Raw genomic sequence first — 16,924 nt, 5'->3', positions numbered from 1 at the left:
CATTTTAAAATGCGCGCGTGTCCAGCCTCCCGTGACGTCACGGCTTGTGATTGGTTGCGTCTCCCATGTGACTGCGACGCAACCAATCACAAAGCCGGGACGTAATTTTAAAATCCTTAAGGACCTGAAATTACGTCACGGCTTGCTGTGATTGGTTGCGTCGCCCATGTGACTGCGACGCAACCAATCACAACGCCGGAACGTAATTTTAAAATCCTGAAGGACCTGAAATTACGTCACGGCTTGCTGTGATTGGTTGCGTCCCGGTCACATGGGCGGCACGCAACCAATCACAAGCCGGGACTCACGTAAAGGAAAGAAAAGCGCGAATTTTAAACAAAGAACGCTGCCGCTTCCCTCGGTAAGGTGCAGGCTGCGTCGGAGAGGTGAGTATAGCAATATTTTTTATTTTAATTCTCTCTTTTACACATTTTTACATTAATGTTGTTTCGATACCGATACCCGACATCACAAAAATATCGGATCTCGGTATCGGAATTCCGATACAGCAAGTATCGGCCGATACCCGATACTTGCAGTATCGGAATGCTCAACACTAATTTTCAGTTGTTTCACACTTTTTTGTTAAGTATATAATTCCACATGTGTTAATTCATAGTTTTGATGCCTTCAGTGTGAATTTACAATTTTCACCTTTGTTTGGACAGGATCATGGCCCCCGGTGGCGCAATTATATTATTAAATTTGATTATAGGCCATAACAGCAGAGCCAGAACTCTTAATGGTTGGTAGGGGATCAAATACTAATTTTTCACAGCAAAATGCCAATAAATTTATATCATTTATACAATGATTTTCTGGATTTTGTTTTTGATATTCTATCTCTCAATGTTAAAATTAACCTACCCTTAAAATTAGAGACTGTTCATGTCTTTGTCAGTGGGCAAACTTACAAAATCAGCAAGGGATCAAATACTTATTTCCCCCACTCTATACTGTATACATAAATATGGATTTATGGTTCATGTTTCCAAACCCTAAAGAAATAGAAACCAATCTGGTCCAGTTTGAGCTCCGCATGGGCTATTCTGTTGTTGCCATGCCTGGTCTTTATTATTATGTAACAAGCTGGCCCTCCCATGAGGATCTGGTCTGGAAGAACTGGTCCAATGCTGACAGTCTATCAGTAATATGTTATTCTTTTTATTTTTGATAAATTTTCATTGGACCTTTCATGTAACGATATCAGTCAATGTATGTGATTCGTTCTAGTCTTCCAGGTCTTTATTTTTCAGCTTCTTGATTACCGGGTAGTGATGAGTTTTTAGACTCTGGTAGACTTTGTCTTTGTCCTCATTGCTGAAGCTTCTTATATAGTCATAAACTTTCCTCATCTGTTCTTCGGAGGTTTTTTGGCTGAGCACAGTGTTATATTGTTCATTATTCAATAGTTGTAGATCAAGTAGGTCATCTAGAAATCGGTTTGTCTCAGGGATGAGGCTGATCAGATCTGCTCGGTATTCAATCAAAAAATGGACACTTTGTGCTGGGCGAGGTATGAAGTGTCCTGTAATGAGAAATGATCTATTGTTACAATTGGCCCATGTTAACAACTGTGTTGTAACCACCTACACAGCTAAAATACTGATCAATATATTTGCACCCTCAACCGCTGACAATCTATCTCCCCATCCACCAGTCACAACTTCATACTAGCAATATCACAGAGAGAAAAAACAGCCATACTAGCAATATCACCGAGGACTCGCAAAATAATGAGGACCGGTGACGTGGGTTACGAGTTTGTGTATTTTGTCCAAATTAGTGACATATACCTCACTTATTATTTACATCTTTTTTGCATTTTTTTTGCAGGGTGCAGGCCGGGTCTTTCCAGTGGTGGTTGGGTAATGGGTGGTGTCTAGCCTGTGGGTGCACATATGTTATTGGCCGCCCGCCTCATGTAATAGGAGGGGCGCCAGTAATAGGCTGCTATACGGATAGACATAATGCTGTGAACGACACCCTATGCAGACATGTGTGCTATTGGAATACTAGGCAGCAGCCCCACGGATGTTTGGTGGGTTAGTAAGAGGCTCGCTTTCAGTATTTTTCACCTGTGCTGCCCCTGCTTTTATCTTGGGAGATTCGCTGTATCATGTTTGTGCGTTTGTGTCTGGACATGATATTGCAAGTATGGCTGGTTATTCTTTCTCAGTGATATTGTTAATTTTCTTTTCCTCTTTCAGTGAATTTTATTTTTACAACTTCATACTAGATAGTAAAAAATAACATGGTGAAACATCGGAAACCAGTTAATATATTCTAATTTTGTACGGATTACACGTTTATTACAAAAACTGTTACAAAAGCTGAGAAAGAAAACAATAATAATACAGCATTGACTAGTATCAACCAAGTACTCCAACCAAAAACGTATTCAGAATATCTAATCAGATCACTTCTTCAAGCAGAGGGAAAGTCCCTATAAATAACCATACACACTAGGCAGAAGTTGTTGGCTGATCAAAAGTTTATATATAGTGATGAGCGAACGTGTTCACCACTACTCGTTACTCGCCCGAGTATCACTGTGCTCGGGGTACTCGGCGAGCAGCGAGCATTTCCGGTATTATTCGGCGATAACTGGTGTCTCCACCCAGCAGTTTTGGCGGACTTTAGAGACCCAATCACGGTGCAGGGATTGTCTACCAGGCCATGAAACGCTGCACCCATCTTTGTTGTGGTCGTGCAGTGATTGGCTGGGCCGCACAGCATCATCCCAAGTATAAGAGACCTGGCGCCGCCCTGCTCACCGCATTCTGTTCCGGATTCAGCAAGAGTAGGGAGAGCTGCTGCTGAGATAGGGTCAGAATCGTGGTTTTAGAGTTAGTGTGGGTCTGCAACTCTTACATCCACAACTCCTGAGAATCCAACAGTCCTTTTTAGGGCTAATTCGTGGGTCCCAATATTGCAGCACTAGGTAGGCAGGGCACAGCATATCCACATCAGTGCAAGGCCTGCAGGCACTGTATGTGCATTCATTGCTGCCACTGCATCCCTCCCAAAGCTCCATAAATGCCTGCTGCTGCAGCTTATTTACTGTCTATATACCTATTTATTTATTTATTTTTCCAAAAATTCCCCCCAACCAAAAATAATATACAGTCTGTTGTGCCAGACTGAGGCCTGTTGAAAAGTAATAGTTTGTCAGGCATAATAGTTGTGTTTGCTACCCTTGTGCCCCTTTTTTTGTTTTTTTTTGGTGTTTTAAATTCACCGAAAAAGGCCTAATATATCTGCGTGCTCCAAGTTTGGTCATTGGAGGCCGGTGTACTTATTTTTTGGTTGTGTGATACTCAAATTCTATACAGCGCTATTTCGCATAAAAAAAAATTGAATGGCCATAGATTTGCCAGTGTGGTATTTCCGTTACAGCCGTCATATATCTCTATGCTCCCAGTTTGGGAATTGGAGGCCGATGTACTTATTTTTTGGATGTATGATACTCAAATTCTATACAGCACTATTTAGCATCCAAAAAACTTCCAAGGCCACAGATTTGCCAGTGTGGTATTTCCATTACAGCCTTCATATATCTCTGTGCTCCAAGTTTGGGCATTGGAGGCCGGTGTACTTATTTTTTGGCTATGTGATACTCAAATTCTATAAAGCACTATTTCACATAAATTAACTTAAAAAATATTTTTTTTTAATACAGTCTGTTAGGTCAGGCTGAGGCCTGCCTGGTGTTTGAGTTTGAAAAATCATAGATTTGCAGGCATACTGATCATATATTATTTCACTACTAATAAAGACATTTGTGTGGAGCATTTGAAATAGTGCAGTAGTCCATTTAAAATGTTCAATTCAAGGGGCAAGGGATGGGGAAGTGGACGTGATGCTGATGGTGCATCCAGAGGATGAGGCCATGGGCAAGGTGAAAGTGGGCAACAACAAAGACCCACATCTTCACGCTCAACCTTCCTGTCCCAGTTTCTAGGGGACCACAGCACACCACTATTGAAGCCAGAGCAGTGTGAAATGGTTGTTGGTTGGATAGCGGATAATGCTTTCAGTCAGTTAGCCACCACCACCACGTTGTCTTCCACACAGTCAAGTCTGAGTAGCCGTGAGTGTGGCCAGGATATTCCTCACTCTGATCCTCCTTCCTCCAACCATGCCGAGTGCCCTGAGACAACTGATCCCACACTTGGACACTCTGAAGAGCTGTTCAGTTTTCCATTTCAAGATTCAGAAATCTCTGCCGGTCAACTTGAAGTGGGGAAAGATGAGATCGCATGTAGAGATTCCCAAAACTTTGACCAGCCCCGGTCACACGAAGGCAATGGTGGGAAAGTGTCACAAGAGGTGGACGATGATGAGACACAATTGCCAGAAAATCAGGAGGAGGAGCAGGGTGCGGATGTGGAAGACGAGGTGGTGGATGACATAGTGACTGACCCAAACCTGGCAGGAGGACATGAATAGCGAGGACAGCAGCGCAAATGGGGAAGGAGGCATATCCCCCCAACAGGCAGGAAGAAGCAGTGTGGTGGCCACAGACAAAAGGCGTGCATCCGTTCCCCGTAACACCAACATGAGTGAAGCTGCCATTCCACCTGTGAGATCTTCCCGAGTCTGGCTATTTTTTAAAAACTCTGCTGATAACTCCAAACAGGCCATATGCAGCACCTGACATGCCTGCATCAGCAGGGGTAGGAAAACAACCAGCCTGACCACCACCAGCATGATCAGGCACATGCAAGCAAAGCACCCGACTTTATGGGCCGAACCCCAGGCTCCAGGACCACTGCCTGCTGGTCACACCACTGCCTCTTCCACTGTTTTGCGTAGAAGCCAATCCCCAGTACACCATGCATGTGAAGATGCCTCTAGCCCTGCACCTGTTGTGGCCCACAGTCAAGCAGCACCATCAGCATGCCCATCCACGGCCTTGTCCCAGCACAGCGTTCATTTGTCTATAACCCAGTCTTTGGAATGCAAGCGGAAATACCTGTTATGGTCTGGTGATTAAGGAGCGACATGCGACTAGCTCTGAGCAGGTGGTAACTATACCGACCGCAGTTCCTAATCTTAACACAGACACTAGCAGTAGCCGTGGGATGTTCCTGTCACTCCCTAGACATCTCGTCACAGCCGGAGATCTAGCTACCCCTAAAGGTAGAAACAGGAAAGCTATCTTGCCTCAGAGAAAATCCCCAAAGGATAGGACAGCCCCCCACAAATAATGACTGTGAGAGGAGAAGGAAATGACATACGTAGTATGAAACAAGATTTAGCAAAGGAGGCCACTACTAGCTAGACAGAATTAGTACAGAACAGAAAACTGTGCGGTCAGTAATAAAAACTAGAAAAAGTCCACCGCAGAGAAATGCAAAAATCTCCACACCTGACTAAAGGTGTGGAGGGCAAACTCTGCTGCCCAGAGCTACCAGCTTAGCTAAATAGATCCATACTGATAAGCTGGACAAATGAGCAAAACATAGAAAATGCCAAACAACAAAGTCCACAACAAGTGAACTGCAAAAAGACAAGCAAGGACTTAGCTTTGCTGAAATGGTCAGAGTGGCAGGGAAATCCTCAGAGAGCCATGACTCCAAGCTCAACAATTGGCATTGAATTAGGGATAAGGCCAGACTAATATAGCCGAGCCAGAAAGACGATCAGTGTTGTGAATTCCGTTCTCGGACTCCCTCCTGTGGTCATGAATGGTACTTTGGTTAGTTCTGCTCTTGGACTCCCTCTGGTGGCTTTGAGTGGAACTGCTGGTCACTGAGGTTGGCTTTCTCAGCTGCTCTCGTTTATTGCTATGCTGGCTTCCCTATTTAACTCCACTCAGATCGTTACTTCATGCCAGCTGTCAATGTCTCAGTATTGGTTCAGATCTCTCTTGGACTTCTCTGAGGACCTGTCTACTCCAGCAGAAGCTAAGTCCTTGCTAGTTCATTTGTTGTTACTGCTTCCTGAATATATTTCTTAGTACTGCTAAATTCAGTCCAGCTTGCTATCATGATATTTCCTTGCTAGCTGGAACCTCTGGGGGTGCGGAGTGGCACCTCCACACCGTGAGTCGGTGTGGAGGTCTTTTGCATACTCTGCGTGGTTTTTGTAGTTTTTTGTGCTGACCGCATAGTTCCCTTTTCTATCCTCTGACTATTTAGTGTAGTCTGGCCTCCTTTGCTAAAACCTGTTTCATTCCTGTGTTTGTGACTTTCCTCTTAACTCACAGTTAATATATGTGGGGGGCTGCCTATACCTTTGGGGAATTTCTCTGAGGCAAGGTAAGGCTTCTGTTTCTATCTGCTTCTGTTTCTATCTTTAGGGGTAGTTAGCTCTTAGGCTGTGAAGAGGCGTCTAGGTAGAGTTAGGTACGCTCCACGGCTATTTCTAGTGTGTGCGATAGGAGTAGGGTTTGCGGTCAGCAGAGTTCCCACTTCCCCAGAGCTAGTCCCGATTTCTAGTTTACTCATCAGGTCATTCCGGGTGCTCCTAACCACCAGGTCCATAACAGATCAGTGAGAACAGCTGCTGATGCTAAATCCAAGAAGCAGCCATACCACTCAAAACCACAGGAGGGAGCCCAAGAGCAGAATTCACAAAAATGCTACTTATAACCACCGGAGGGAGCCCAAGAGCGGAATTCACAACAAATACCCAGCCATGCCCCACAGGCCACAATCCTCAATTCTAATATTTCTCTTCTGCTTGAGCTGGAAATGCTGCCTTTTAGGCTTGTTGAGATGGAAGCTTTCCGCAACCTGATGGCGGCAGCCATCCCAAGGTACTCGGTCCCCAGTCGCCACTATTTCTCCCGGTGTGCCGTACCATCATTACACGAGAATGTGTCCCACAACATTACCTGTGCCCTCAACAATGCTGTTACCGGGAAAGTCCACCTAACCACGGAGACGTGGACAAGTGCTTGTGGGCAGGGATGGTACATCTCAATGACGGCACACTGCATTAACATAGTGGAAGCCAAGACCCAGTCGGTCCTTGGGATGGAACACATCCTTCCCATGCCGAGGATTGCTGGCCCTATATCAATCAAGGTTGCCACCACAGTGTACAGCTCCTGCACCTCCTCCTCTTCATTCTCCATCTCTGAAATCAACACATCAGTCAGAAGCTGGAAGCACTGCAGCACTGCCTCAGCTAAGCGGCAACAGGCTGTGATGAAGCTAATCTGCATAGGTCACAAACCGCACTATGCAGAAGAGTTGTGGATAGCGCTGAAAGAGCAGTCAGATGTTTGGATGACACCGCTGAACCTACAGTCAGGCATGGTCGTGTGTGACAATGGCCATAACCTGGTGGTGGCTCTGAGGCAAGGTGAGCTCACACACGTACCTTGCTTGGCCCATGTGATTAACCTCGTGGTTCAACGTTTTCTGAAAAGCTACCCGGAGCTGCCAGATCTGCTATTGAAAGTACGCCGTTTGTCTGCCCATTTTAGAAAGTCAGCTACAGCTTCAGCCGCCCTTGCCGTGCTTCAGCAGCGTTTTCAGCTTCCAGCTCACCGACTGTTGTGGGATGTCTACACTGCTTATGTTAGAAAGGATTTGTGAGCAGAAGAGGGCCATTGTTGACTACCAACATCAACAAGGCCTTCGAATTTCGGGTCAGACTCCACAAATAAGACCTCAGGAGTGGACATGTATGTCAGACATATGTAGCATCCTCCAAAACATTGAGGACTGCACCAAGATGGTGAGCGGCGATGACGCCATAATTAGCATCACCACCCCGCTTCTCAGCATTCTGAAAAACTCTCTGGTCACAATCAAAGAGAATGCATTTCAGGCGGAGCACGAGGACATGAAGCAAGGAAACAAACGGGGATTACACTCAGCCCAGCCTCATGTCTTCTCAATGTGGATTGGTAGGCAATGAGGAGGAGGAAGAACAGGAGCTACTTTTGTGCGCTATAGACGGTACTACAAACACATCTGCATTAGCTTCTGCTCAGCGGGGATGGCCTGAGGACAGGGAGGAGGAGGATGAGGAGGAGTAGGACATCATCGTCAGTCTTCTTGTTGGTGAGGACACGGAAGTCTTGCCTGTTAGCAGTCTGGCACGCATGGCTGACTCTATGTTGAGCTGCATTTCACGTGACCCTCGGATTATCAAAATTTTGGGTGACACTCATAACTGGTTGGTGACACTTCTAGACCCACGCTACAAGGAGAACTTTCAATATCTTCTGCCTGAGGCAGAGAGGTGTACTAAAATGTTGCAGTACCACAGGTCCCTTGTAGCGGAACTACTTCGAAAATTCCCATGTGAGAACGCTGGCAGCAGACATCAGTTTGTTGTACAACCAAGGACTCCAAGCGAGAGAGACAGAAGTACAATCCACCTCAGGCAGGGGAACAATGGCCAAGTTCTGGGACAGCTTTCTCAGAACCTGCAATCGTGGCAGCACAGAGGCAAGGGGTGCTGTCACAAGAAGTGCAATGTTTGGGAAGATGGTGAGGGAATACCTTGCAGATCGTACAAACGTCCTCCGTGACTCCTCTGTGCCTTTTAATTATGGGGTATCCAAACTGGACATGTGGAATGAATTGGCTCTCTATGCCTTGGAGGTCCTGGCCTGCTCTGCTGCTAGCGTTCTGTCAGAGAGTGCTTTTAGTGCCGCTGGTGGAATTATAACAGATAAGTGCATCCGCCTGTCAACTGAAAATGCTGACAGGCTGACACTTATAAAAATGAACAAGGCCTGGATTGGAAAAGACTTCTGTACACCACCAAGTGAAAACAGCGAAACATAACCTCAAATACATTCTCTCTTTTGGGGAGGTGCATTCTCATGCACCTGTTCACAACCACACATGGGTATACGCTTCCAGATTTGGTCTGTTTGTTCTTATCCTACTCCTTATCCTCATCATCCAGAACCACTATATCACCAGGGTGAACGTGGTCTGTATGGTGCATTTTGGCCAGGGGTGCTGTGATGGCACTCTTATTTTTTAAAAAAAGGATTTTACATTGCAATTGGGCATGACATTCCATTGGGCCCACTTCTTAACTCGGTCTCCTGCAATCTAAAATGTTCCTGCCACTAGATCACCAGGGTGAACGTGCTCAGTACCGTTATAGGCCGTTGAAGTTTGGGCTAGGGGCATGCGATGGCACTAGTGTATTTTTTTTAAAAAAGGTTCCCCCATTGAGGAATTGTTTGGCAGATCATGCACTGCATTACAAGTCTCAGAGACCCACACAACTACATTGGCCCTAATTCTTAATTCTGTCTCCTGCAATGTCCCTTCCTTATCTCCGACGACATGACCTGGGTGAACATGCTTTGTACTGTTATAGGCCCGTGAAGTTTGGGCAAGGGGGGCTGTGATGGCAATAGTATATTTTTAAAAAAGGTACCCCCCATTGGTGAAACCACATCCTTGATGGCAAACACTTCACATTTGTGTACCTTAAAGAGCTCACTTGAAAAGCTCCTTTTTGTGTTGCCAGGTTGCTCAAATTGGACACAATACACTTCATATAAATTTGGTAAAGCAATTCTGTTAGTGTGGCTCAGTAGTTAATTAAAAATATAGCTTTGTCCACTATATTAGTTTCTCTCCTTGAGAGCCATAACTTTGGCTGCCTCAAATGTACAAATGGTGAATATACAAATGGCGATTTGTAAACAAGATTGAAATACTGTACACCGAATGCATTCAGACAATCACATAGCTGCATGTCTTGTAAAACATTTACAGATGAGACAGACAATGCTCATAGTGACACAATCTTGATAAATGTTTGTTTACTCACTTCACAAACAGTTTGTAGCCTCTATATGTTTGCTGGTTGTCATTGTAAAACATTAAGGTTTACTGAAACTCTGTCTGTGGTGGTTTGATCTAAATCCTTGTGGCTTTTATTTTCTAGGGGTTTATGGCCCCTCCTCTGATGAGTCCATGATATCTCAGTTTCATCCAACCTTGAAAAGTGGCCACTTGAAGGTCTGGGTGAAACTAGAGTTACTACATAGTGTAGTAGTGTAATAACTATATAAGACCAGAGAAACATGACTAAGACAGATGCCAAAACTGGGGTACCTGAACATGTACAGTGTGCTGATACCTGCATAATATGGTCAGTGGGGCCCTCTCTCTCTCCTGTAGAGTGTAAGCTCTTATGGTCAGTGGGGTCCTCCTTACACTCTATAGGAGACAGAGAACCCCGATGACCATAAGAGCTTACACTCTCCAGGAAAGAGAGGACCCCGATGACCATAAGAGCTTACACTCTACAGGAGAGAGAGGACCTCACTGACCATAAGATCTTACGCTCTACAGGAGAGAGAGGACCCCACTGACCATAAGAGCTTACACTCTACAGGAGAGAGATGACCCCACTGACTATAAGAGCTTACACTCTACAGGAGAGAGAGGACCCAACTGGCCATAAGAGCTTACACTCTACAGGAGAGAGAGGATCCCACTGATTATAAGAACTTACACTCTACAGGAAAGAGAGGACCCCGCTGACCATAAGAACTTACACTCTACAGGAGAGAGAGGACCCCACTGACCATAAGAGCTTACACTCTACAGGAGAGAGAGGACCCCACTGACCATAAGAGCTTACACTCTACAGGAGAGAGAAAGTACCCTGCTGACCATAAGAGCTTACACTCTACAGGAGAGAGAGGACCCCACTGACCATAAGAGCTTACACTCTACAGGAGAGAGGACCCCACTGACCATAAGAGCTTACACTCTACAGGAGAGAGAGGACCCCACTGACCATAAGAGCTTATACTCTACCGGAGGGAGAGAGGACCACACTGACCATAAGAGCTTACACTCTACAGGAGAGAGAGGACCTCACTGACCATAAGAACTTACACTCTACAGGAGAGCGAGGATCCCACTGACCATAAGAGCTTACACTCTACAGGAGAGAGAGGATCCCACTGACCATAAGAACTTACACTCTACAGGAGAGAGAGGACCCCGCTGACCATAAGAGCTTACACTCTACAGGAAAGAGAGGACCCCACTGACCATAAGAGCTTACACTCTACAGGAGAGAGAAGACCCCACTGACCATAAGAGCTTACACTCTACAGGAGAGAGAGGACCCCACTGACCATAAGAGCTTACACTCTACAGGAGAGAGAGGATCCCACTGACCATAAGAGCTTACACTCTACAGGAGAGAGAGGATCCCACTGACCATAAGAACTTACACTCTACAGGAGAGAGAGGACCCCACTGACCATAAGAGCTTACACTCTACAGGAGAGAGAGGACCTCACTGACCATAAGAGCTTACACTCTACAGGAGAGAAAGGACCTCACTGACCATAAGAGCTTACACTCTACAGGAGAGAGAGGACCCCACTGACCATAAGAGCTTACACTCTACAGGAGAGAGAGGACCCCACTGACCATAAGAGCTTACACTCTACAGGAGAGAGAGGACCTCACTGACCATAAGAGCTTACACTCTACAGGAGAGAGAGGACCTCACTGACCATAAGAGCTTACACTCTACAGGAGAGAGAGGACCCCACTGACCATAAGAGCTTACCCTCTACAGGAGAGAGAGGATCCCACTGACCATAAGAGCTTACACTCTACAGGAGAGATAGAAGACCCCGCTGACCATAAGAGCTTACACTCTACAGGAGAGAGAGAGGACTCTGCTGACCATAAGAGCTTGCAATATGAATTAGGAAAATGAACCATACCAGAATCCCAATTTGCAGACCTGGTGTTGCCTTATAGGATTGCTACTTCCAATAGGTGGCACTAGAATTTTAGTCTTCTTATCTGAAGAGACGATTTGCATATGTACGTATATATGTATATTGCGTCCTGTAAGTTCACAACCTGTGGGCAGCTTTTTCCCTTTACCACTAGAGATGCAAAGTCCATCTATGCTTGTAGTCAAATTGTATATGGAATTAAAAATCTAAAGTACACGGCATATAAATCAGTACATACCTGACATTGCAGATGGTAAATTTAGCATTTCCCCTGGAAAAAAAACATGTGTGTCAATCTAGGCTGAAAAAGCAGTAAAATGAACAAGCATATTATAAAATATTAATATTACTGAACACTATGGAGTGACAGATTAGGATGTGATTTCTACTGCAGCTTTAAAGTTGTATCTATCATTTAAAAAAATTACAGCATTTACTAAGAATCTCACATTTTTATCTGCTCCTTAATACAGCACAAAAGTTATTTTTTCTTTATGCAATAGAAGAAATCAGATTGAACCGCACTCAGATTTAATCTTTTTTGTCCATTTTAGGAGGGTATTTTTTCCTTAAACAAAATGATGATGTTAATAGTCAAAGAGGTTGTCCACTGCTTTGACATTGAGGGTCTATTTACAATAGTCCGGCACCCCCACCGACCAGCTGTTCTCGGTGTCAGGAGTAGCTGGAACTGACCAGTTAAGGAAAACCACAGCACAGCTTCATCACTGCATGGTGGCCGTGGCCGGGTACTGCACATCTGCAACATATGCCCCGTCCACACCGAAAACAGCTGATCAGCTGGGACCAATCAGACATTGATGACCAATCCAAAGAATAGGCCATTGTGAAGACACAGCATTGTATCTTAATTAACCAGACAACTATTTTTAGCTAGCCACGAAGAATAGACTGTTATCTATATATTGATTTTTTAATTTAAGTGTTGAATTCTTGTTGGTCAAGACTTTTGTCTGTGTAAGCCTGTAATCTTGACTTGTTAGCTGACATTTGATATAACATATTGTGTGCTCTTATCCTTGATGACTAGTGATGGTTTACTAATATGATAATTATGCATTGTGTAGACCAGATAGTTTATTGACTTTGAAAACAGAGGAGGAAAACTATGCAAATAGATTAAATAATCAAGTAATGCTACTTGATCTCATCTTCATTCTTACCCTTTATGTAAATACTGAATGAAGAACACTTGGTAAGTATAAAAATAGTTTACATACCTCTGTATAGAGAGACAGAAAGAGTCAGAAAGAGGTTCTGCCAAGACATCCATACATCCAAAGGACCAGACACAGGACTGCAGCCAATACATCATAGCTTCATCACGAGAGAGACAGATTTATTATTCTACAGGTTGCCAACTTAGGGAACCTCGGTCCCGGTTGGAAGAATACAGATCTGCTCCATGGACCTTCGCTGAACTATGGATGCATTTGTAAAACCCAGGTTGGTACCATCTTGTCACCTAGAATCTATGAATACGTTTAGAGAAAGCCAGGATTGGGATCCACCGGTTGTCTGCTCCATGAAGATGTTTGGAGAAGCCAGGTTTTGACCTTGCGGTTAACTGGTCCTTGTACCTCAATGGACTGTCATCTTCCTAAGCTTGTCATTACCTCCTCTCTGTGTGATGCCACAGGTGGGGTAGTTGACCGTGGAAGATGAAGCCACGTTATGCTCCAGTAAACTGGCCTTGTGCCTGAATGGACTGTCATCTTCCTACGCTTGTTGTTACCTCCTCTCTCAGTGCGTGCCACAGGTGGAGTAATCAACTCTGGAAGATCTGAAGTATCAGCTGCTATTATCACAGCAAGTCAGCGGAAGGGTGAAGCTCTGTCATGTGCACCATCTTGGGGTATTTTGCTGGAACTGTTATACTTTTTATCTGCCTGTCTTGTGGTTCATTAAAGAATTGCCACACTGTTTTACCCTCACCTTATGTTGTCTGAGTAGCATTATGCCCACATTAAAAGGAGAGCAGGCATTCGGCGGGACGATCCCTGGTCCATGCGGTCCTGACTAGCTAACCTGGGCGCCTGCCGACCCCCCTTGTCTCCACAGCTATCAATTATAAAATAGGGTGCAACCTATTTAAAGGGATTTTACCATCAGGTTTAGATTAAATCTAATTTAGTAGCATAATGTTGAAACAGAGACCTTATTCTATCGTTGTATCACTTACTGGGCTGCTTGTTTTGATAAAATCACTGTTTCATCTGCAGAGGACTCAAGGACTTGTACATCTGATGCCAGGTAGTCCTCTAAATTAATTAATTTTGTGCAACCCAAACCCCACCACTGATTGAAAGCTTTTTGCCTATGCACAGTGTACACAGTGGGTGGGGTTATATACAAATCAGCATGCAGAGACCTGTCAACAGTAAGCAGCCTAATAAGTGACACATCTCTGGAATCAGTGTATCAAGGCAAACTATCAGGAGAAAACGCCAGGTGGCACTTCCTAGCGGTTCATGCTGCCTTGACAGTGAGAACATGGAGCCTCAGACAGCCTGTGACAGCTGTAAACACAGTGCCCGAGAGCTGGGCAATAAAACACCAAAACTGCAGAACTGGAGTGAGCAGAACGCCAGGTGGTGAGTGTTCTGACAGGACCTGCGATCATGTGACCACAGGGGGCGGGGCTTAGTGTCCTGTACCTGGAGTATGCAGAACACTACAGGGACACAGGGCAGAGGAGAACGGAAAGGAAGTAACCGGGACACCAGGGAAAGGATGGGGCAACAGAGGGAGACGCAATCCAAGACAAGGCAAGGTCAGTAAACGAGAGAGGTAACATGGTACACAAGGAGCAGGGTAATCAAGAATAGTCAGGGACGTGGCAGGAGTCAGAAAACCGGAGAAGCAGATACACAGTACAGAATCAAAAAGGCAAAATCACACCGGGAAACAGAACCGAGTCAGAACCATACAAACAAGCTAGAATACAGGCACAAGGCACAAGCACACAGGGGTCAACACTCTGAGCCAATAGCAAAAGTATAACTGACAGAAATTGGAGCTTCCCAGGGCTATAAGAAGCTCCCCCGAACCAAAGAGAGGCCAATAATAAGCCCCAGGTGTGCAGGTCAGAGCCTGCACTGTGATCAAAACATTAACCCCTGGCATCATGACACAGTGTCTCTGCCCCTACATCATGCTGATCTCATAGGAGGTAGAACAAGCCTTGTGACAGATTCCATTTAAGCTAAATATGTGCCCTAAGCACCATTTAAATGTACAAATAGCAGAAATATAGATAAATGTTCATCTCACAATTCATTTCTAGTTTTCAGAATTACATCACATCATTATTATATCACTGTCTTACTTCTGGGTTCGACCCCTTTAACCTGTGAGCCTGTGCTTTGTGGTCGGCTTCTGTGTTGATCAAGCTACAGCAATTTCACCTTTTCTCGGGCGTTTAGTTTCTGTTATCCTAGCTTCAGTCTTTTCACGGTAACAGGTGTTTTCATTTACTCATTTGTCTGCCCTATCATCTTTCGGGTGCGGCTTTATATTCTTATCGCTGCTGGTATTTCCTGCTGGTGATAGTCTCATTTGTATGTACAGCATACTGCTGTAGTTTGTCAGTCAGTGAAAGTCTAGCTCGCGTTTATCTCTTTGCTGTTTATGTTCTTTACCCTGCATGTATCTTCCATTTTTTTAGGGTGTAGTTGGCATATTCTCTAACAGTACGTAATTACGGTAATTATTATCCTCAAGATTATACTGCTGCTACCATGTACCGACCTCTGGCTATTTCCAGACTACACAACCAGCTTATCCTCCCAACGAAACTCCTGCTCTATGATCTGACTTTTGGCTATTTCCAGGCTACGCAACCAGCTTATCCTCCCAGCTACACTACTGCTCTGTGTATTGACTTTTGGCTGTGTTCTGACTATGCAACCTGCTTATCCTCCCAACTATACTGCTGCTCCTGTGTACCAACATCTGGCTATTCCTGACTACTCTACCTGCCGGTGCTGCCCCTACTGGTTGCAATATCACTACTCCAGCTCATGTCAGTCCATAACAGTTACCTATTTTCCTGAGTGAGTTGCTACACTATCATAATGAGCACATTATAATAACTAGAGATGAGTGAATAAAGTCAGGTGGAATGCAACTCTACTCAAATTTTACAAAAATTTGCATTCACCATAATGATAGGACCATTCCGATTGAGTACACATTGCCACGGTGAGATGGTCTTTACTATTTTTTGATCAAAATTGTGTTAACTAAGTGCTCTATGTTATTTACATGCACCATCACTATTTAGTTAGTTACTATAAGATTCACCAAAATGTATTATTTTTGTTATTCACTTTTGATCAGATTTAGCAAAAGGGAGACCACTGGCCACCATTTTTCTGATCAAATGAAGGCCATCAAAATGTAAAATAGAAATCTTTATACATACTTTAGTGCTCAACTGTCTGGCACCTCCATGTCACTCATTTGGTCCTAGTTGCATCTTCAGTTTGCCTCCCTCACACTGGGCTGGGACTTCCAGCTTTGACAAAGTTCAGGAGGGTTCAACGCAAGCGAGTGAATGGTCACGGCATCATAACATCGCTGTGACCTTGTGTGCGCATGTTCACAATCTACTGGCCACATCAAAGTTGGAATTTCCAGTCCAGTATGAGAGGCCCAGGTGTGTCGAATAATGGACTGGTGGCATTGAACAGATGAGTAACCAGTGAGGTGTTTGGTGAGGCGAGTATAAGGATTTTATTTTTAGTTTCAACATATTAGGTTTATTGTGCACTGCGGTCTGGAGTGGCCCAGCAGCTTAATAAGGGAAAATAATTGCAGAGAATCAAATTTCCTGGGAAAATCCACTCAACCGTCAAATTCCGATTTTGCTTGATCCACTCATCTCGGATATTAACACATTATTGTTACATACCATTTCAGTAGCACATTTGCTCTACATTACCTGCAGACACGAGAGATTTCCATATTGGATTATCTTTATCTTCCGAAAGTATAGACAAATTAATTTTAGTAGTTTCTTCACCCTCAGCAGTGATTTCGGTGAACGAGTAGACCTCTGGGGGGCAGCTCTCAAAAAGCAGAGTCTGCAACATATAGAAAAAACTTCATTTATACTCTTTGAACAGAAATTTGTGACCACAAATTTAAGAAATGTCTCAGTTTCAGGTTTGATACAGAATGAAAAATAAC

At 44.4% G+C, this 16,924-nt stretch overlaps 1 protein-coding gene across 1 annotated transcript in view; it reads right to left on the bottom strand.

Annotated features, from left to right (window-relative positions):
* Nucleotides 1–654: 654 nt before the first annotated feature.
* Nucleotides 655–16,924, bottom strand: part of LOC143773356 (uncharacterized) — a 152,529-nt gene continuing 136,259 nt past the window's right edge. Inside the window, exons 27-29 of the mRNA XM_077260832.1 lie at nucleotides 16,677–16,818; nucleotides 11,949–11,981; nucleotides 655–1,528 (exon numbers count right to left, since the gene is read on the bottom strand). Coding sequence (XP_077116947.1) covers nucleotides 1,230–1,528; nucleotides 11,949–11,981; nucleotides 16,677–16,818 — 474 coding nt within the window. The 3' untranslated portion in view covers nucleotides 655–1,229. The remainder of the gene's footprint in view (nucleotides 1,529–11,948; nucleotides 11,982–16,676; nucleotides 16,819–16,924) is intronic.

This window comes from Ranitomeya variabilis, chromosome 5, assembly GCF_051348905.1.
Source record: "Ranitomeya variabilis isolate aRanVar5 chromosome 5, aRanVar5.hap1, whole genome shotgun sequence".
NCBI lineage: Eukaryota > Metazoa > Chordata > Amphibia > Anura > Dendrobatidae > Ranitomeya > Ranitomeya variabilis.
This window is presented reverse-complemented; position numbering and strand designations above follow the sequence as displayed.